Below are 22,836 nucleotides of genomic sequence, written 5' to 3' on the forward strand. Positions count from 1 at the left end.
GCCTGTTGTAGCAAAATATCATCAATTATTTGAAAAACCCCACATACTTAAAAAAGTAGAGATTAATTTTGCCAATTATTTCTTGCCAAAGGTACTGAACCGTTTGATGAAGATAACTTTCTTCTTTTTAATTGAAAGACAACTTATTCAAAGTATTAGAACCAGTAGTCTCCTTTAATCTGCAATGGTTAAGTATTTGCTACAACCTACAAGGAAGCATTTACAGATAGTGACACGTTTGTAAAAATAATTGTGCATCATTATAAGTTAAATAAATACCTATTCAAAATTCATTAGTGAAATTCTTTTTCAGACCAACTATGAGCCATGTGTAGTACAAAACACAAAAATGGGCAAAATTTTCTACTTTCCTCAAGAAACATCATAAGAAATGAAGAGTATTTACAAATGGGGTTAATTTGAAAAATTACTTTTTACCAAAAATAAGCTGTTTTTTAAAATATCCACAACTCGATATATGCAGTAAAATATTCAAACATGTCACCTTTTAGATATCCCATAGGGAAAAGCAAAGGTACCATTCTAACCATGTTCAGAATGATCAACCATGTCTGATGTCTGAGGTCGGATGACCATTTAATTTATCATTTAAAGTAAAATATTCTGGAACTTAGGAACAGCAGCAGCACAAATACTAAACCCGACAGAATGGCAAAACAACAGGCATGGGTTGGAACTATCCTGGTCAAATCAGGATATATGGTCACTCTAGGTCTGAAGCAGAATAAGGACATGGAAGACAGTGAGCCCTTCATGGTAGGAGCTTGAACTCTGAAGACCACAAAAATGGGTTCCAGTCTTGGTTCCTCTAGTTGTGAACTATTCAACGTGTCTGGGCCTTAATTCCTTTGTTTGAAAATAGGGATAATTCCTTCCTCAGGGTTGTTGTAGAGATTAAATAAAACAATGTGTATAAACAGAACAGTGTCTGGAACACAGTATAATTAAGTGGTAACTATTATTAGCTATTGCTATTACTCTTGCTCCAGAAAAAAAAAATATATATATATATATATACACACACACACACTATTACCTCACTAGCACTACATGGCCAATCATGGTTTTAGAAAGAAGGTCTAATGGATAGAAGAACAGAAAAGGCATAGTTTCGTATCTTATTTTTTTTGAGACAGGGTCTTCCTCTGTCACCCAGACTGGAGAGCAGTAGCACGATCACAGCTCACTGCAATCTCTGCCTCCCAGTCTCAAGCAATCCTCCCAGTCTCGAGCTATCCTCCCAGCTCAGCCTCCTCAGTAGCTGGGTCAACAGGCACGTGCCATCATGCCCGGCTAATTTTTAAAATTTTTTTATAAAGATGGGGTTTCACCATGTTGCCCAGGCTGGTCTTGAACTCCTGAGCTCAAGTAATCCACCCTCCTTGGCCTCCCAAAGTGCTGAGATAAGAGGTGAGCCACGATGCCTGGCCTCATGATTTTTTAAAGATAGTTTGGAAGCCCGGAATAATAGTTACTCCAATATCAAACTATCTTTCTAGGGATGGTCTTACACATAATTGTGAATATGTGAATACAAAAAAATAGTGTCAAAAATATGCTTACCTCAAACTAACGTCACTAGTTTAGAAAGACTCCATTCTGTTTCTATAATCCTCTCAGAACTCAGTAAAATATATTTCATTATTCTTTTTGCAAAAATACAAATAATGTCATAGACAATACACAAAACTATTCAGTGGATTACAGAAATAAGCTAAAATTCAGTTTTACTAAAGCTTCACCTAACCAGGCACATTATTAGGCACCAATAAGTATGCAGACAGATTGCTCTGCATTCTATAGAGGCAGGGTGATGCTGCTATAAATACCACCCCCAAGCAGCTTCAACAGTCAGCATTATTTTTGCCACCTCTTTATTTCCAAGTTTTCAGGCTTTTATGAGAGAAAATTGCTCAAACTTCACACTCAATACTCCAAGGTGAAAAGTATTTCTCTCCTCCACACCACTTAACTGTAAAAGAAAACAAAATATTCTCAAACTCAAATTCAACTCTGCCTGCTGGATTTAATGGATAGGTTTGTTCCCCTTGGGCAATCTTTAAACCTCAGTCTCTAGGAGAATTAAGTAATATTAGGGGATTGAAATGAAATAAAATTCTAAGTCCACTGTGACATGACATTCACAGGAAGATGGTAGATTATCTATCCAGACCTTGAACACTTATAAATACAATATATAGCATATGTTCACAAAACAATTCTTGGAAATAAAACACAATGGGCACTCAGCAAATATTTTATATCACCAACACCTGCTCAAATCCTCTCTGAACTTTATTTCTAAATATCACCGTTTTTTATTGAATCAACGGAAATTTGAAAGAAGAAACAGAATAAACATCCAGAGAAGATCAGGGGAGTTAGAAAAATCTTTATATAAAGCCACACTGAGTTTTACACGAGCCAAGGTGCTGTCAGTCTCACTGAAAGGGGTGGTGGAGTAATCTGTCACTCTACAACTTTCACCTCAATATACCTAAAAAAACAAAAGAGGGCTTTTTCTATACAAAAATAAAAAAAGAGACAGAGAGAATAGTATTAAGATTTTTTCTTAATATTGAAAACAAAGGAATCATGAACCAAACACTAAACATTGCCAATGAATTCATTTTAAAATAATCAACTTCAAATTATAGGTGTGGAGTTTGAGGGACTTTAATAAACTAGTCCAACCCTCCTTATAATTCAGGAAACTCCTTTACAGCACTCTGTTTGAACACTAACAAAGAGTGCATTCTCTATTTTGGAAGGCAGACGATGAAAATCAAGGTTTTAACTTATTTTAAGCTGCATTCTGTCTCCGTCTATAACTTCCACCTGTTGACTAACATTCCAGTGCCTGAAATAGTAAATAACTAATTTAGGTAGACTAATGAACTATTATATTTTAATATATTTTACCAGACTCAATTTAAAAAGAACCATATGATTTAAATATGAAATATCTAAAATTCTCTGCATCTCAATTTTAAGGAAGGATAATTCAGTTTGGTGGGAAGAGTGGATAAATGGAAAGGGGGCCAAAGAGAACAGTCCATTCATCATCCTGGAAAGAATGTTGACATGAGAAAATGTGGGCCTAGTATTCTTGGGTCCACAACTTTTCCAAAAGCCTGAATTCAGAATCTTTATGTGAACTCTACCAATTTTTAAAGTGCTGGCAACTAATTCAAAATTTTTAAATACTGTATATGCCAAACAAAACAGCTTTGTGGACTAGACTCAGCTGTGGCCCAGAAGTTTGCAACTTCAAATGGTCTTATTTAAAAGTTACTTTTAAAGAGAAATATCTGGCTGGGGGCAGTGGTTCACACCTATAACCCCAGCACTTTGGGGTGCCAAGGTAGGCAGATAACTTGAGGTCAGGAGTTCTAGACCAGCCTGGCCAACATGGTGAAACCCCGTCTCTACCAAAAACACAAAAATTAGCCCCACATGGTGGGGCTGTAAACCCAGCTACTTAGGAGGCTGAGGCAGGAGAATCACTTGAGCCCGGGAGGCAGAGGTTGCAGTGGTCTGAGATTGTGCCACTGCACTCCAGCCTGGGCAACAGAGCATGACTCCGTCTTTAAAAAAAAAAAAAGAGAGAAATATCTATAGGTACTATTTTAACCTCTAGCACATATAAAATAAAATAGCAATATTTTGTAGACCTTATTTTTTACTTGAAAGAAACTGGATAACAGTCTAAGATTTAAAATTCTCCAAATTTTAGAGTGTGCACTGATGCAATAGCTTCCCTTACATAAATACAAGATTCACACAGCAAATCATGGCAATATAATTGATATTAACAACAACCCTGGCCTTTGTTATGCTTTGTGACTTTAGCTACTGGATGTTAGATAATCTTATTTATCTTGTATTATTTTTCTATATTGTTCTCCTAATTCATGAGCATGCATGGTCAACTGCCAAAGAAAGGCTCATATATTTGATAATCCCCATTATCAAATATATGATTTGATATATCATAAGATTAAATAAACTAAGTTCATTTTCAGGACCAATGTTAAAAATTGAAATGGAGAGATTACCTTTGATGGTTTAAAAACTGAAAACAGTTTTTGTAAAGATCTATTAAAATCAATTAGATTTTATTTAATTCTTATTAACAAAAAAAGAATAAAAGAACCATTATAAGTATATTGCTATAACAACGCTCGGACCAGTTTTTTACACATCAGCTGTTACACCCAAAACATGCTGCTTTTGGACTCCGCGTCAAACATACAAAAATGTTGTAGACCAAATTGGATGTGAAATAATAAAGACTGATATAAATACAAAAAAATTTCAATAAACTTAGAATCAGGGAGTGGATGAGACGTAATAACCAGATGTTTAATTTAAATCACTGATAGAAATAGTCAGTGTCCTCTTTTCATAAAACACTTGGATGTTATTTGTATTCAAAAGCAATGGTAAATGTCAAATGACTACTAGACCATCCTTCTGAATACAAGAAAATATCACGCTGTTTAACTCTCTAAACACAAAACGTGCTTTTGGAAAAACAAAGATAAAAAGCAGCATGTCTTAGTCACAGAGATCAATTCAAGGACCAGAAAATGCTAACAGACACCATAAAGTGTAACAGTAAAGTCTTTCAATTACTACATATTTTAAAATTTTGAACTTAAAAAGTTCACAGATAAGAATTATTAAAACCTACGATAAATGTTATATATAAAGGACTGTGACAAGTACTGAAATTTATCTTAATGTGAGAAATCCTTTATTAAAACTAGCAACATTCAGGATAAATCTTTGTAATAGGTATTGTATATAAATTAATATCTGAAAGTTCCATTATACTTTCAATATGAGAGAAAATAATGAGCTTAGTTAAAAAATTAAGAATTTTATATATAAATGTCAATCGTATGTGAATCCCAGCTATGATACGGAAAATTGACTGATTAGCCATTCACTTTTTCTTGTTTAGAGTTTTTACTGCAATGATGATGGAAAAATACATCCACTGAAAAGCCAAAGAAAGTCAAAGAAATGGTCTAAATTTAATAGAAATAGTATGACCTTCCCCTGAACAAAAGACGTTGAAGAGATTAAATGAGAACACGTGTAAAGTGCCTATCAATTACCTGAGTAATAAAGGTTACTTTCGTCCCCTCGATCCTTACAAGGCTCACTATTATCATTAAGTCTTATGTCATCTAAAGAGAGTGACCTTTGAGAACAGCAGGAACTCAGTGCCCCACAGTCTGAGACACAGTAGTAAGTATTTAGTAGGGGGCTAATAAATGCTTTCTGATTTACTGGAGGATAATAATAATGAACGAATGTAAAACAGAATTAATTGATAGGCTAAACGCATTAGTGCATTCCAGTGCCCTCTATATGGAAGGTTACTAACCCATCTCAGCTAAGTGCTGAAATTATAATTAAGACTGATGGGAAGTTCTAGATTTATACCAATATAATTACAAATATTACTTAGCTTAGTAATATAGCATGGCAAGAACAATGAGATGAGTAATTTAGATGATACTGCAAAGTGGGTTTTAATGTTTGAAACTTCTATTACAGTATACAGGATAAGTGCAAGTAGTGTAATTAAAACCTAAAAGAGCTTGATCTTTAAAACTCTACTGCTCAACCTCATTAAAATGCATGTTTTCTTAATTAATCCAAACTTTTTCATTAAAAACATAAAAATACACTTTCATTTCTTGCAAATAAATCTCTACAATACATATATTTAGGATCAAACACCAAATAACCATTAGTTAAGTAGGAAAAAAATGACTGAAATAGCACAAGGTTTGAGTACATGAAGCCTAACAAAGGGAAGGAAAGGCAAAGTGAGAGCTCTCGACATTTTCATTTGTAAATTACCCAGCTACAACAAAATAAGCATTTAAAGAACTAGAAGATTAGAAATCCACTCTCCCATCTGTATTTAAATGATACAAACCTAAGCAAAATATTTACTTAGATAACTCATACAACCATGTATAGACCGTATCTTATTTATCAATTATAGTATCTCCCATTAAATGACTCTTCTACACATGTCCTGTATACAGAAAATTGTTGTGGAATATAATCACCTTATTGCAGAAACAGTTTTCTATTTTTTTTTTTTTTTTTTTTTTGAGACAGAGTTTCGCTCTTGTCGCCCAGGCTGAAGTACAATGGTGTGATCTTGGCTCACTGTAACCTCTGCCTCCCAGGTTCAAGTGATTCTCCTTCCTCAGCCTCCAGAGTAGCTGGGATTACAGGCATGTGCCACCATGCCCAGCTAATTTTTGTATTTTTAGTAAAGACGGGGTTTCACCATGTTAGCCAGGATGGTCTCAATCTCTTGACCTTGTGATCCGCCCGCCTCAGCCTCCCAAAGTGCTAGGCTTACAGGCATGAGCCACCACGCCTGGCCCAGTTTTCTACTTTTAATTCAATGCATTACCAAGAAATTTACGGTAATATATTAAACTAATGTTAGATATTTAAAACCACAAGATAGTATTTATGTACTTCATTATTTGTTATGAATAGCTTTTTAAAGATTACTTTAAATTTTCTATATAGGATGTTGATTATAGAGAAGAATTTTACTTTGTAAACTTTGTTTTCAGGAAACTTAATTTATTTGAATTTTCTTTTTCTTAAATGTTTTAATTTCAGTAACTTTAGGGGCATAAGTAGTTTTGGTTACATGGATGAATTCTATAGTGGTGAGGTATAGGATTTTGGTGCGCCCATCACCTGAATAGTGCACATTGTACCCCATAGGCAGTTTTTATCCCTCGTTCCCTCCGAGCCTCCTCACTTGGAGTTCCCATGTCCATTATACCACTCTATATGCCTTTGCGCACCAGTAGTTCAACGCCCACTCATAAGTGAGACACATGGTATTTGATTTTTGATTCCTGAGTTACTTCACTTAGAATAATGACCTCCAGTTCCATTTTCTTTAGATATTGATATATTTCATATGGTGAATATTATTCAAAAACAAGAGAGAATTTTTATAAATGGTGATCCCATACCCATTCTAGAGGAGTACATTTTTCAAGAAAAATTGTACTAAGAAAGAGTGAAGTCAAGGCTATCACATAAAGAGTAATTCAGGGTAATTTAAGAAAATGTCACTAGAATTTACCAAAATTGGGGAAAATGGAGTCTACATGGTTTTATTTTTAGGTATAAAAGGAAATTTAAAAAGGGGAGGCCAGGCACGGTGGCTTATGGCTCATGCCTATAATCCCAGCACTTTGGGAGATCGAAGTGGCGGGGCAGGGGATCACTTAAGGCCAGTAGTTTGACACCAGCCTGGCCAACAGAAACGCCATCTCTACTAAAAATACAAAACTTAGTCGGATGTGGTGGTACACACTTGTTTTTTCGTTTTTTTGGTTTTTTTGAGACGAGGTCTTGCTCTATCACCCAGGCTGGAGTGTAGTGGTGTGATCTCGGCTCACTGCAAACTCTGCCTCCCGGGTTCACGCCATTCTCCTGCCTCAGCCTCCCAAGTAGCTGGGACTACAGGCACCTGCCACAAGGCCTGGCTAATTTTTTTGTATTTTTAGTAGAGATGGGGTTTCACCATGTTAGCCAGGATGGTCTGGATCTCCTGACCTTGTGATCCACCCGCCTCGGCCTCCCAAAGTGCTGGGATTACAAGTGTGAGCCACTGTGCCCAGCCAGTGGTGCACACTTGTAATCCCAGTTACTAGGGTGGCTAAGGCAAGAGAATCCCTTGAACCCAGGAGGTGGAGGTTGAAGTGAGCAGAGATCATGCCACTGACTGCACTCCAGCCCAGGTGCCAAAGCAAGACTCGGTCTCAAAAAAAAAAAAAAAAAAAAAAAAAAAAAGAGGGGAAATATCTTAAATTTAAAGCATTATCTGACACAAATTATTTCTCCTATTTTTAAAAGAATATTTAAATCTAAACAGGTTCTAATTTTAGCTGAAATAGTGCTTTCTAATTTGAAAGGAAAATATTTTTGGAAACTTATCTTTTAAAACAAAATTCTTGGAAACTTACTGGGCAAGAATCCTCTCATGCTCATATTTACAAATCTACCTAATCAGTAGTGCTAGTGCTACTCTGTTGTTTTCATTATAATAGTCTACTTTTAAGGGTTTTCCTGTATTTTTTTCTTCCTTCCTGCAATATTTCAAAGAAAAATGGGTTAATCATTATTCGTAAGAAAAAACTTCTGATTCTATACTGTATATTAAGCTTTCATCACCTGACTTCCATTTCTGAAACAAATTACATATACATATACTGAGAAAAAAATGTCATCCTTAGGTGCTGATATGGTTTGGATTTGTGTTCCCAGCCAAATCTCATGTCAAATTGTAATCCCAATGTTGGAGGAAGAGCCTGTTTGGAGGTGATTGGATCATGGGGGCAGATTTACCCCTTGCTGTTCTCCTGATAATGAGTTCGCACAAGAACTGGATGTCTAAAAATGTGTAGTACCTCCCACTTCACTCTTTTCCTTCCTTCTCTAGCCATGTAAGATGTACCTGCTTTTTGCCATGCTTGTCAGTTTCCTGAGGCTTCTCCAGCCATACTTCCTGTACAGCCTGCAGAACTGTGAATTAAACCTCTTATCTTTATAAATTACCCAGTCTAAGGTAGTTCTTTATGGTAATGCTAGAATGGGCTAATATAGGCGCAGTGGTGTATGCCTGTAGTCCCAGCTACTTGGGAGGCTGAGGCGGAAGTATTGCTTGAGCCCAGGAATTGTACCTAGGAAACACTGTGAGACTCCATCTCTGAAAAAAAAATGTCACCTTTAAGAAAGGGTTTAAATGTTAATGTTTCAGATGGTTTCTCCAAATCATTAAAATCAACCACAAATGTTGCAAAAATGTTAAAGTGACAAATAATATATCATTACAAACTTACAAGCATGGCAAAAAGCAGGTATGTCTTAGATGGATAACAAAGAAAAAATTCAACAGCCTACTATTGTTACAATTGTTGAGGCAAATATTTGTATTAAAGCACCTAAAAACTTTGCTGCACTTATAAGCAATAGATGCATTAAAAGTATAGATCTAGATGGTTTTCAAAACTTAAACATAACAATTTGAAAAGGCACAGCTGTATTCAATTTTAGTTATAGACATGCCTTGTTATAATAATTAGTATTTCCTAAATGTTTTCCTCTAGAAAAGTATTTTTAACATGTTACAATGGTTACCTGTCATTTATGATCCAGTTCAGACAGAGATTGAGAGAGCTAAGATTTTTGCACCTCTTGACAATTTCCATCACGGTTTCATTATCCAGTTCAGTGATATGACGTAGGTCCAAGCTGGAAAGGTTTCTTAGCTAATGAGATAAATAAAATGAAAGATGAAAAAGGTAAATGCTACATTCACTCTCAAAACTTACAAATGTAGTTTATTACAAGGTAGAATATCACTGTAAAATATTTAAAATAGATAGGCTAGAATCTTTTAATTAAAGATATTGTATATGTAATATTTTATACACTAAATTAAGCATGAGTGTAGTATAGAAATCTACGGTGAATATCTGAATGGCAACAAACATTAAAAGAAAGTAGATTTGGCCAGGCGCGGTGGCTCACATCTGTAATCCCAGCACTTTGGGAAGCTGAGGCAGGTGGATCACGAGGTAAGGAGATCAAGACCATCTTGGCCAACATGGTGAAACCCCATCTCTACTAAAATACAAAAAATTAGCTGGGCGTAGTGGTGCATCCCTGTAATCCCAGCTACTTGGGAGGCTGAGGCAGGGGAATTCTTGAACCCGGGAGGCAGAGGTTGCAGTGAGCCCAGATCGCATCACTGCACTCCAGCCTGGCAACAGAGCGAGACTGTGTATCAAAAAAAGAAAAAAAAAAAAGAAAGTAGATTTTACTTAAGTATCCTAAAAATCAAGTTAGCAATCTATTGTCTAATAGGTAGGCAAGGTATTGAATATATTACATTAAGTACCTACAATTTGATAAGATAATTCTAACATTGTTCAATTTCAGATATTACCTTCATAATTATGCCATTTCTGTATAGATTTTTTATTTTTTTAAAGATGAAATATGACTAAATGGTTAATTCAGAGATAGCTTGGTGATATATTATCAATGTACTCCAAACTGTACTATTATGGGTATGTGTTTCATCATAAAATGATATAAAATGTGGCTTAAGAAGCAAAAATTTCTCCAGGTTCCACCTTCTCCATGTTTTCATTTTCTATTTCTTTAAGTTTCTTGTCTTCCCCTGATGTTTAGCCTCTAAAGCAAATTAATGATAATATTTACATAAAGGTGGTAGGATCTTAATTATCCTCTTCAAATAAGCTACCTTTTCAAATATTAAGCTATTTTTGCTTAATAATATGCAAAACTTAATCTGGAGGCATATGATAGACCAAATAACACAAATACCCCTCCCACCAAAGATACCTATGCTCTAATATGTTACCTTATAAGGCAAAGGGGATTTTGCAGATATGATTAAAGGTATGGATCTCGAGATGGGGAGATTATCCCAGGTTATCTGAGTAGTCCCAGTGTAATCACTGGAGACCCTGATAAGCACAGGCTTACTCAGAGAAAGCCAGAGAGATGTAATGGAAGATAACAGGAGATGTTTCAATCATGAATGAATCAATCAATTCATTCAAGCTACCTTTACTAGCTTCAAATATTGAGGAAGGGGCCAGGAGTCAAGGAAGATGGGCAGCTTTAGAGTTGGAAACAGCCCTCAGCTGCCAGCCGGGAAGAAATAAGGACCTCAGACTTACAACCTTAAGGAATTTAATTCTGCCAAAAAACCTGTAGGAGTGAGCAAGAAAACAGATGCTCCCTTCAGAAACACAATTCAGCTGACACCTTGAATTTAGCCTGGTGAGACCTGTGTCAGACAGGCTTCTAACTTACAGAATAGTGAAATAATAAACTGGTACTGTTTTAAGTTGCTAAGCATGTGAGAATTTAAGTCAGTTCAGCTTAAACTCCAAGATAAGACTAGACACTTGAATCTCCAATGAAAATGTTCTATATTTCTGCTGTCTGATATAGTAATCACTAATCACTTGTACCTACTGAGCACCTAAAATGTGACCAGTGTGACAGGGGACCTGAACTTTTAATTTTATTTAATTTTAATTAATTTGTATTTAATTTTTATATCTGCATGTGGCTAACAGCTACAGTGTTGGACAGGACAGCTCAAAAGAATGGTCATTGGGAGGGTAGGAGGTAAATTGCCAGGCAGTACTCACACTCTTTCCACCTCAGCTCCCAATGGGAGAAGCTATACAGAGAGAGTTCATAGAGTCACTACTCAATGCTCTCTGAAGCATGCTGCCCAACTATGGAGATAAATAGAGATAGCTGCAACAGATAAAACACAAAAAGGTCCACAACAGCAGGTAAATTCTTTCTAATTGAGACAGCAAGTGTATGTACCAGCTTCTTCTAAGGGCTAGGTTGTAGGCATTAGTAAAGGCAGAGCTTCAGGAAAAGCTCTCTGCAATTGGCTTATCAGGTAAGATGTTCAAGGAAGTCACGTCCAGTCTAGTATGGGACTCAGCAAAATGATGCTCCAGAACAGAGGCAGGTCAAGCAAAGAAATGGGTTCTTACCAAGTTCCTATTCAATAACCACAGGTTAAGGGTTTTAGCAACATCAGAACATAACTGGTACTTGGCAACCAAAGCACACAGGAACAGACTCATTCTTGTTAAAACAGACCTTTCTGGCTGTCTCAGCAGCTTCAGGCAACTGACCAGTCAGAACCTTGGACAACTCCCTCAGTTTCCCCTTCCTCAAGGTTCACCTTACTGAAATAATTATAATCAATACTAAGCCCAGGGCTCAAAGGTGAGCTGTTTGGGCTCTAAAGTTCTGCTGCAAACATAGCCCGTTTCCTATATCTTACCTCTCATTGTAGCTTTTTTTTTAAAGTATCTAAAGGTACATAAAAAAGACAGACAAATAAAATACAAAATAAATAGCAAATAAGTTTCTATAACTTTTCTGACCTCACTAGAATTCACCTAAGGGAACAAAGGGCTGATATGAATGCTCTTTGCTGTGCTTTCTTCCTTTCCAATATGTGATCTGCATGTGGTGGGCACAGAAATTGAAATCACCCACAGTCATGGCTGGGCTTGGAGCAAAATGGAAAGCCAACATCTTTTATGAACAGGAGACACCAGAAGGATAGATGGCTATGTACATTTATCAACTCACTAGTTCTGTGGGTCAGGAGACCAGACATGGCTTAGCTGTGTCCTCTGCCTAGGGTTTCGCAAGGCAGTCAAGATCTCAACTGGGGCTGTATTTCTTTCTAGAGCTGAAGTTCTCTTACAAGCTCATGTAGTTGCTGGAAGAATTCATAGGATGGGATGGGATGGCAATAAAATGAAAGAGACAATGGTAATGAAAAAAAGCACAAGTCTCAGACTCAGTGTTTTTTTTGTTGTTATTTTTCATGAGAGGAAGGAAAATAATAGTCTGAAAGAAGCTATGCAGAGCAAAGAGGATCTTTGCCCCCACCTCCTGACCCTGAGAGAAACACAGTGAGAAAATAAACAGGTATGGTAGGCAAAATTCTAAGATGATCCCAATGGCCTATGCTCTATCATAATCCCTGCCCCCTTGAGTGTGGACAGGACCCACGATTAGGATGGAAATTCTCCTTATACAGCAAAGAGATTTTGCAGCTATAATTATGGTTCCTGATTAGTTGACACTGAATGAATCAAAAGGGAAAGTATCCTAGGTGGGCCTGACATAATCAGTTAAGCCCTTACAAAGGATCTAGAGGTCTGAGAAATTATCCTGCTTGGTCCTGAAGAACTAAGCAACTGTGCTGTGAAAAAGACTATGAGAGGCTTCTGGGGATTGGCCACTGGCTGAGGGCCAGCAAGAAAATAAGGATGTTAGTTCTACAACCACGAGGAACTGAATTCTTCAAGCCACTACATGAGCTTGTAAGAAGACTTGAGCTTTAGAAAGAAATACAGCCCCAGTTGAGATCTTGATTGCCTTGTGAAACCCTAGGCAGAGGACACAGCTAAGCTATGTCTGTCTGGTCTTCTGACCCACAGAACTAGTGAGATGATAAATGTACATTGTTTTAAGCTGCTAAACTTGTAGTAATTTGTTGTGTATCAGTAGAAAACAAATGCAGGAGGGCTGCGGGGACGTTGTATTGCTGAAGAAAAGCCAGGCTTCACTCAAGACAAGGGGAATATCCTTGCCCACTTTAAATGCTGAAGCTCTCTGTCCCTCTTCAGATACTTATGCTCACAAAAGCACAGAGTGAGAGGCTTAGTCCATTCAGTCTTCTCCTCTAGGCTTGTCTTCAGCTTCCAAGAAAATACTTCCTAGAAAACAGTCAGTTATGATGTGGCCACTCTTGTCAGAAAAAAGAGAAATAGAGAGAGACAGAGAGTCTGAGACAGAGACAGACAGAGATATCTAGAAAGTGGGGAGGTCTTCCTAAATTTCTTAAACCAACCCTTACTCATGGGAAGATGGGTTTAATGGAAACACTTTATGAAAATACTTGCACAGCTTCTGGCTTTTACTCAATTCATACTTGTCAATAGTCACATGCTTCCATATATATCTTAACACAGGTTAACTGCCTTTTTATGTTCCCTAAAGTTTTATTTTTCACAAGATTTTGCATTAGGGCTAGATAGGTGGATAAAACGGTTTCACTGGTCAAGTTTTCTTGTTTTTGATTGAGCAAAGATGAATTTGTATGTGTCAAGGATCTGAGTCACTCTTAAATTTGATAATCCTAATATTACTGTCCCCCACACTTCTATTTTCTACCTAAAAATCACCATTTTTTTAAACCACATTGTCTTTACAGCTAGCTTTCTTTATAGGGCATTTTTGATCCCCACACACAAAAAGTTTTTATGACTGTTGGAAATATACTGTTCTGTAACATGTAAAAAGAACCAGACAGCCCTTGAGAACTGCAGATGCTGGGCAGCTTTCTGGGCTCATGTGCTGACAGCAGCCCCATGTTGGTATCACAGGAAAATAAGAAATAAACTACATTAAATGGACCCATAGGGCTGCCTGTAAATACTTTGACATATGACTCTTAAACCTATAAACATTAAGGATTAATTTTGCTACTTGTAGCTATATGCATATGTGAACTACTGAATAGAACCATGCAAAATACACATATAGCATGACTTTATTTTCCCAATTTATCCTTTACCATAGTTTCTAGGAAGATTCGAAGTCACAAAAATTTTATCCAGCTACATAAATATCTCCTACACATGCATATTTGGGGTTCTAGCACAGCTTCTGACACAGAGTTTCTATGTGAATTCTTACCTATCTCTTGCCTTCCTTCATTGTAATGTTATCTCTCCATCACAACAGTTTAAATGTACTTAATGCCACTAAACTGTACATTTTACATGGTTAAAATAGCACATTCTATGTTACGTACATTTTACCACAATAAAAATATCACATATCAACAAGAAGATGGTGAGAGCATATAATAAAAATTGTGTAGAGAAGAAAATATAAAGCTGCTTGTGCCAGTTCAGTCCTTCATCATAGGAAAGATAACTGAGTGTCAACAAGGCTGGGATAACTTTTCAAATTGCAGGTACTTGATAGAGAGATGTTGGCAAATCTGAGCTATTTTATAGACTTGTGAAAATCCAAAAATATCTAAAATTTGAGTTCTATTTGACTCTTGAACTTTTAGAAAGCTTGCATCCAGGCCTACTCCTCACAATAAGGTAGACTAGATGACGGATGACACTGGGATACTTGTGACTCTTACTGCCTGTATGTACTGTCCATAAATAAAACATTTCTCACTCTTCCAGTGGAGCACAAATGTATACATGAAGAAACAGGTTTACTTGAGCTCTTATGCTCCAGGCTTCTACAGCGACCTTAAAGAGTATTTTACTCTTCTTTTTTCATGAGCTGACAGTCACTACATTCACATGGCCTTCCCTATAACCACTTTGGCCAACTCAACTTGAAATATGACAGTATCCAAAGGCAGTTCCAAGAGACGAATCCCCAGTAACCAGCATCATTACAAGACACAAAACTAGCACTTCTAAGAGATGTGGCATTTTTATTCAAAACTGCACAAACAGTTCTGTCAAATTCATCACACTCCTTCCTTCACTATGGAAATTTCATAATGGTGCCCCCAGTGTTTCATAAAAAGCTACCTAAAATAATCCTTCATAGTCTCAAACAGATAATTACATTTAGGAAACTGACATTTTAATTAAACTTACTTTCCTTATAATTCACTGGTAGTTGTGAGTTATACAAATCACAGAGGATTTGAATAAGCAAAGCCTTACAATCAAGATCTAAATGTTTCACTCCAATTTTTAAATATTTAGTAAGGTATTTTAACAGAAACCCAAGTGAGAATGTAGAATGTAGGTAATCATCTTTCAGTTTAATACTGCTTTTATTAGAAAAAAAAGTGACATCTAATTAATTCATGTTAAAGACTAAAATTAGTCAATGATTGGTATGGCCATGTATGTACTTAAATATAAAATGAGACACTAAAATGTTACCTAGGAAACATAAACTTGGTGGATTATCGAAAGACCTCAAATGGGTCAGGAGTTCGAGACCAGCCTGACCAACGTGGTGAAACCCTGTCTCTACTAAAAATACAAAAATTAGCCAGGCATGGTCAGGCGTACCTGTAATCCCAGCTACTCAGGAGGCAGAGGCAGGTGAATCGCTTGAACCCAGGAGGCAGAGGTTGCAGTGAGCCGAGATCGCACCACTGCACTCCAGCCTGGGTGACAGAGTGAGATGAAAGCAAGAAAAGAAAGAAAGAAAAGAAAAGATCAGACCAGACCTCAAATGGCTTCCAAATTTTCTTAAGACCTTACAAAAGTTAAAAATGAAACAAAACCCTCAATTGTAAAGACTGACTGAAGTGGATGAATTAACAAAAGAGGACTCACAGTACCTTAGCAAAGGCAGCATGGATGTTCTATCACTTCAGGACTCTGAGGATAATTTAAGTGCCAAAAGTTGGAAGTGTTAATTTTTAAAAATAATGAAAACTTCTATATAGTTAAATATGTTCAAATGTCAATTAGTACCTAAATTAGTTCTTGCCAGTACTGCACATATTGACTTTATTGGACCAGGTTTCTAAGTAATTGTAATGTTTAGGGAGCAAAGTCAAGGGTTAAGACAGGCTGCCTTGCTGATGAAGGGGTTGCTGGGCATAGATTAGCACGACACACTAATCCGCCAAACAGCTGTCAGGCTGTAAAGATGGAGACCAAGGGAGATCCTAAAGGCAGAGGAAGAGAGAAGGGTCAGAGAAAGGCAGTTATGAGAAAACTGGGAAGAGCTTCCTATTAAAGACAGGGAGAGTGACTCAAGGAGAAAGGGAAAGGGGTGGTAGCAATAGATCTTGAAGTATAAAAGTAGAAAAAAAGTAAAGAAACTAAGACTGCTGGGAATGAAAAGAAAAGGGGCAGGGAGAATTTCTGTTCCCAAGCCTAGAAAGACTTCCATCCTTGAGAAGGTCTGATATCTACACTTAGAGAAGGACTTGGTTGGACAAGGGAGGGAACAAGGGGTATGACTAACTAGGCTGGAATCTCAGCTAGGGTATTAAAATGTAATAAAAATCTAAATAAGCCACATTCATTTCGGACATCAGGCAAATCCTTCCCAGCATCTGAGGGTAGAACTGAAAGGCTCTAAATAGCCTTAAAGCTTCACAGAGACAATAGCAATTGCTAGTACTATGAAAATAGGACTTACAGGGTCTTGGAATTAATAGTAGCTATGATCTTAATTCTCAGGCACCTTCTCTACGTATTCTCTTTCACCCACTGCCTTCTTAATCACACTGGGCTTTTGTCTCTTTGCATTATTTTCAAATCCAAGGTGTGGTTTTGCCATTCTCCTGCTAGATCTGACATTATTCTCCATTTTATTCAATCTGTTTTGCTTTCTAGGACATTTTACGGCCCGCTTCTCCTCAAAGCTGTCCCTTCTAACTCCTTTTTGCCACATCACTAGCCAGATTAATCTTCTTGAAACAACTTTGATCAAATCTCCCACCTTCTCCAAAGCCTTTAGGGAACAAAAATATTTCTGCTGCAAAAAGGAATCCCAGAGCTTCCCTATCAAGGCCCTTCATTGTCCATCCCTACTATTCCCTGAAATCTGTTAAGCCAACTGGGATCTCTTTCCCCAGATTTTGAGAAGTTGTTCTCACTATGCTCGGTGAACTGTGCTTATTATTTTAAAACTGCTCTCACTTCACTTATGTTACTCTGATAACTTAGAAGTATCTGTTCTCCTCTCCCTTCCTCTTATTCCACTACCTGGTTCAAATCTCATCTTCTCCACAAAGTCTTTTTGATTAATATAGAGAGGAAAAAAAAAAAGTCTTGGAAATATACTTGCCTTAATGCAAATTATTAACTAGGCAGTTCCCAACATATCTATGCTCTTTAAATGGGGAATCATTAATTGGCAACAGTCGCCAAGGAACCAGGTAACAATCTTTCCTTCCTGCTACAACTACTTAGGAATGCCCTCTTTGACTTCTCCGTCTCTTCACCCTCCCTTCCCTGATCGCTTCCTTCTCTCCTTCTAGCCTTTCCTAGACTGTGCTGCTCAGGATCAATCTCTCATCACAAACATTTGAAATCTAATCTTAATGCTTAAGCTGGGCCTAATCTGAGTCTCTGAGGTAGCAGTTGTGGTGACTCTTGATTCATTTATTCACATTCATTTAAATGTTTCCTGAGCACCTGGCTCTAACCTTGGCTCCAAGTTAGGATAACCAGGGAACATAAAAAAGAAGACTGACGGCCAGGCCCCATACTTAGAGATTTTGATTTAATTGTCTTGGAACAGGGCGAGCCTTCAGTATTTCTGAAAAAGATTCCCAGTTGATCTCAGCCTGGACTGGTAACCACTGCTCTGGTGCAGCACAATTGATTTTTAAAAATCCAGTTACTGAAAGTACAAAAATAATTTGTAAAGCTTAGTCTCTTTAATCACTTAAAAAATGCAAAAAGTATTATTCACGTAGTCAATAACTATTGATTGAGCAGCTATTGTGTACCAGGAACTTCTCCAGCTGATAAAAATACAGCAGAGAACAAAAAAGCAAAAATCTCAGTCCATAGAATGGTTATATTCCTAGTTAGGGGGTTGGAGGGGGCAATAAATAAAATAAATAAACAAATATGTTAAAAGGTGTTAAGTACTATAGAGAAAAATAAAGCAAGACAAGCTGGATGGAAAAGAGAGGGAGGGAAGATGGGTGTAATTTTAAACAGGCAGTCAAGGATGATCTTACTGAAAAGATGATATTTGCGCAAAGATTTAAAGGAAATGAAGGAGCAAACAAAGCCAGGCTGATATCTGGGGCAAGAGTTAGGACAGTGCAAAGGCCCTGAGATGGAAACTGTCCCAGCACTTTGGAAGATGAGTAAGGTGCTGCAGCAGAGTGAATGGAATGAAGACTAGCAGGAGACATGGTCTAAGAGGAGAGCTAAGAAGGACAGATCACACGGGGTCTTGTGGGTCCTGTAAGGATTTTAGCTTTTGCTTTGAGAAATTTGGGGAACCTCTGGAGGATTTTGAACAGGAGTGTACCATGTTCTAATTTAGTTTTGAAATGATCACCCAAGCTTCTGTGTTGAATTCAGAACATAGATCCAAGAGTGGAAGCAGACAGAAGCTATATTGAATTAATCCACTCAAGAGTTATCAGTGACTTGGACCACTGTGACAGCAGTTGGAGGTGGTATGAAGTGATTTTGGCTATACAGTATTTGAAAGTAGAATCAACAGAATTTTTTCACAAATATCTTATGGGGCATGAGAGAAAAAGAGGAGTCAAGGACCATTCCAAGAGTTTTGGTTTGAGCAATCAGAAAATATTGTTGCAACTAACAAAGACAATTTGGGGGCAGGCAGAAAAGATAGTTTTGTTTTGAATATGCTATGCTTGAGATGCCTAGATAACCAAGTAGAGATGTCAAATAAATTTAGGAGCCAGCAGCACATAAATGACATTTACGCCTCTACATTTAATATATAATTGTATTAATTATATATAAATGTGTTAAATTCATTAAGTTAGCTAGGTACAAAGAGTAGTCTTACAATTTATAGTGAATAAATTTTGAATTAATTGATTGAATTAATGTGCAGGCATACATCTCACAGTAATAAAATAGAACACAAAGAGCCTAGCCCAATTCTTTAAAAAACAAACCAAAAAAAAACGCTTACAGCAATAGCGTCCCCCAGGCCATCCGAGGCAGTTACAAGGCAGAATTCATTTCCTTAGTCTATAACAGCATAATTCAGCCTTCCCAGCCCCAGTGCATGTCCTCTGTAAAGCTACCTGGGATGCCAGCATTCAGAGCAGGAGACCCTGCCCTCTGTACACCCACTGATGTTGCTCACTCTTTCACCATGTTGTTAACCAAGCTGCTTTATAATCTGGTCTAATTTAAGCATATGTTCTTTCCACTAGAGTCAAAAGGAAGCTACTGCAGGTCAGGACCATGTCTTATTCACTTTTGTGTCACCCGTGCTTAACACAGTACTAGGTGCATTAAACACATTTATTAAATGCTTAGAACTGAATGAGTAAATTTGAAATCAGGATCAAAACTTTAGATATGACTTTATTTAAGTTTCCAGAAATCAGTTCTCCATTCTCTTAACTCCATCAAATGCAGGATCCGCAGCTCTGCGGCTACATGCTTTTAAAGTTCTTCTATTTGAACATAAAGTAATATGTAAACATTAAATAATAAAAAACTACTTTCTCATAGCATACAATTAGAGGTCATTTCAGAACAAGAAGCATAATGAGTTCTCTATTTACATATTTGTTCTTAAAATTCAAAACTTTTTTTAAGAGCCTCTGTAAGTTATCAGTTTGAAGTATGTGGCAGGAATTTTGAGTAGTTCACCAAAATTTTAATCACTGTCTGCTGCTGCAGAAATGTGAATTTGTTAATTGGATTTCTGCTTCTCAATATACCAATTCAGAATGGATGCTCTGCTCCTCCTCTTTCACTCTGGCAGTCACACAGTCTCTAATTGAGTTTTTTTTCTAGGACTTTTCTTTCCACCAAATCTCTTTCTTTCCTCCACATAAGATTTCTAGAGCTCATAACAAACTACAAACAGCACTTAAAGTTAGCAGCGCTAAGCAGCCTTGTCACTTTTTTACCCAGCAGGAGCTAAGAATGAAAATTTCCCTTCAATTAAAAAATAAAATATTCACACTGTTTCACTTAAAGAAGAAAACAAAACAAAGCTTAAGTAAATTAAGGGTAAATTAAGTCAAATGTGAATGCAAGCAAGAAAAGACTGCTTCAACTAATTGGACTGGTTGTGTACTTCATTTCCTCATATCAAGTTCAGAGATCTACAAAAAAAAGAGACAGTTCACAAAATTTCGAACCAATTTCAGTCACTTGCACTCATGGATCACACTTCAAAGGGTGAAAAGTTTTGGAAATATATTCCAAATGAAAGTTTTACAATCTTATTTTTTAAAGTAGTGAAATAACTAAAATGCCATTAGCCCAAGACGAAAGCTTACCATATCCAAGCCAAGTGACCTGTACACTGGCCTCTTGATCTTATACTGTCTATTAAAGCAATACAGTCAAATCATTTCACTCATTATTTCTAAATGTGTTAAGCTGAAAAACAAAGGAATGACAGTAATGATTTTTAACTTAATGAATGTTATGTCATATATTTTTATTTTCTGGCATTCCAAAAATGTTACAGAAATGTTGTATCTACACTCTCAAATAAAATATCTTTTTTTTCCTGGTTTACAGTATGCAACTGGGACTCACCTTCACATGGAAAATCTCATGGCCTTACATTCTCATTTATTGGTCTCAACCCCAAGTTAATTAAAAATGCCTAAACCTTAATTTCAGAAATCAGTTTTTCTATTCCGTGATCAGATACTGTTTCAAAGAGTGGATGAGAAACTTTCGTCTTTTGAGCCAAAAAGCTGTAGTGCACAGGATGATAACCATCAGCTGAGCCACCTGCAATCTTTGGGTCTTCTACACTATCACAAAAGGATTCTCTAATATGTGGAGAAACACCATGAGGCCCCCGTCAACAGGTCCCTATGGCTTCTCTCTGTAGAAGAGGTTTACTGCATAGACCTAGAACACTCTAAGTCACCTAGGAGGAAACTAAATAACCTAGGCATTCAGCAGCAGCTTTCTCTCCTTCTAATTTTAAGTCGTTTTCATGATAAAAAAAAAAACTCCAAAATGTATACATAATTCTCCCCCAACCCATGCTCCAAAGTCTGCAAAGAAAGCCACAAGTCTAATATTAATAATCTAAAAATAAATCAATTGGGTCACCCATACTAGTGAAACAGGAGTCACAGACTCTGGTCCTAAAATAAATAACTATGCAGATTTGAAAAAAATAGTATTTCTTCCACAATCTTCAGCATTGTACTTGATTTCATTTTTCATGGTTATTACCAAAGTGCTCCCAGTCACCTGTCATGGATAGTGAAGGAATGAACACTTTCCAGGTGAGAAAAATCTTAGAAGAGTCAAACTTTTTAAAGGGCAAGTAAGGATTCATATTTGAAATCCAGGTCAAGAACTCCCCAAACACTGAATCAGATCACATTTGTTTTACTTAGTTTTACATTGTTCTATAAACAGTTTCAAGAGGCAACAGCATTTGGTCCACCAAGTATTTCAATTTGAAATTAGTAAGTTTTACTTCCTGACTTCTGTAATTATACTCAGTGTTATAAGCTGGAAGTGAATGAGCTAAAATTCTAGGTTAATGACTATGCTACAGCGAGTATATCAGTTATCAGTAAGAAATGGTAATCAGATCTCTCTAAAGTTTTCCTTGATATTAAATAATATGGAATATGAAATTATTAAAGATGATAAAAGTATTTTTGAAATGAGGTGCAAAAATTTATAACTTTGATTTATATAAAAGCACTACTTTCTGAAACAAAGAAATGTCCATCTGTAAAACTGCTCTCTCAACCAATTTTAACCACCTATGAATTCAAAAGCTTCAGCCAATTGAAATAAAATTAAAAATAACAATATCTAGTATACATCTAAGGTAGGGCTTTAAATATCAACTTATCATTTACCTTAATGTTGCATACTTTGGGTCACTTATACCTTCTCACACCAATACAAAAACATGACGAAGATTTTTTTAAAACAAATAAACAAGTACAGACAGGATAACATGAATTGTCTTTTAATTGTCAATCAAAACTATCCAAGATACAGCTTCAAATAACTAGTAACCAATAACTCAAATAACTAGTTCACAACAGTTAACTTCTTTAGTCAAATATTTTTCTTTACATTTACTTCTATAGATTGACATTATAGATTACAGCACTGAGAAAACATTTCAACTCTGTTGTTGCTAGAAGCATGTGTGAAAATGATCTTTCTATAATTAAGCAGCTAGCACTCCACCCTATTCTTGGAATTCATCATGAACTTGTAGCTTTATTATTCTTAATTGTCATGTAATTGCCTGAGCTTACGCTTCTAGCTACAGCTTTTCTGGATTCAGGATGGCAGTATAGAGTTAGTGGTAGTCTAAGAAAGAGTCAGGTCTAATTTAAATCTTATATTATGTTCAATTCTCTGCTTGTGCTTTGATGCCAATTGTTCCAATATTCTCTTAAAGAAAATAAATATCATTTCTATTGTCTTAAATGTGATTTCATGAAAGAAACCCAGAATGACA

General features: G+C 36.5%; 1 protein-coding gene across 1 annotated transcript in view; it reads right to left on the bottom strand.

The window, feature by feature from the left end:
- The window catches only part of FBXL17 (F-box and leucine rich repeat protein 17), a 525,355-nt gene that overhangs the window by 319,901 nt on the left and 182,618 nt on the right, over positions 1-22,836 (bottom strand). The window contains exon 6 of the mRNA XM_024928895.4: positions 9,229-9,359. Within this exon, the coding sequence (XP_024784663.2) occupies positions 9,229-9,359 (131 nt within the window). The remainder of the gene's footprint in view (positions 1-9,228; positions 9,360-22,836) is intronic.

Source organism: Pan paniscus, chromosome 4 (assembly GCF_029289425.2).
Source record: "Pan paniscus chromosome 4, NHGRI_mPanPan1-v2.0_pri, whole genome shotgun sequence".
NCBI lineage: Eukaryota > Metazoa > Chordata > Mammalia > Primates > Hominidae > Pan > Pan paniscus.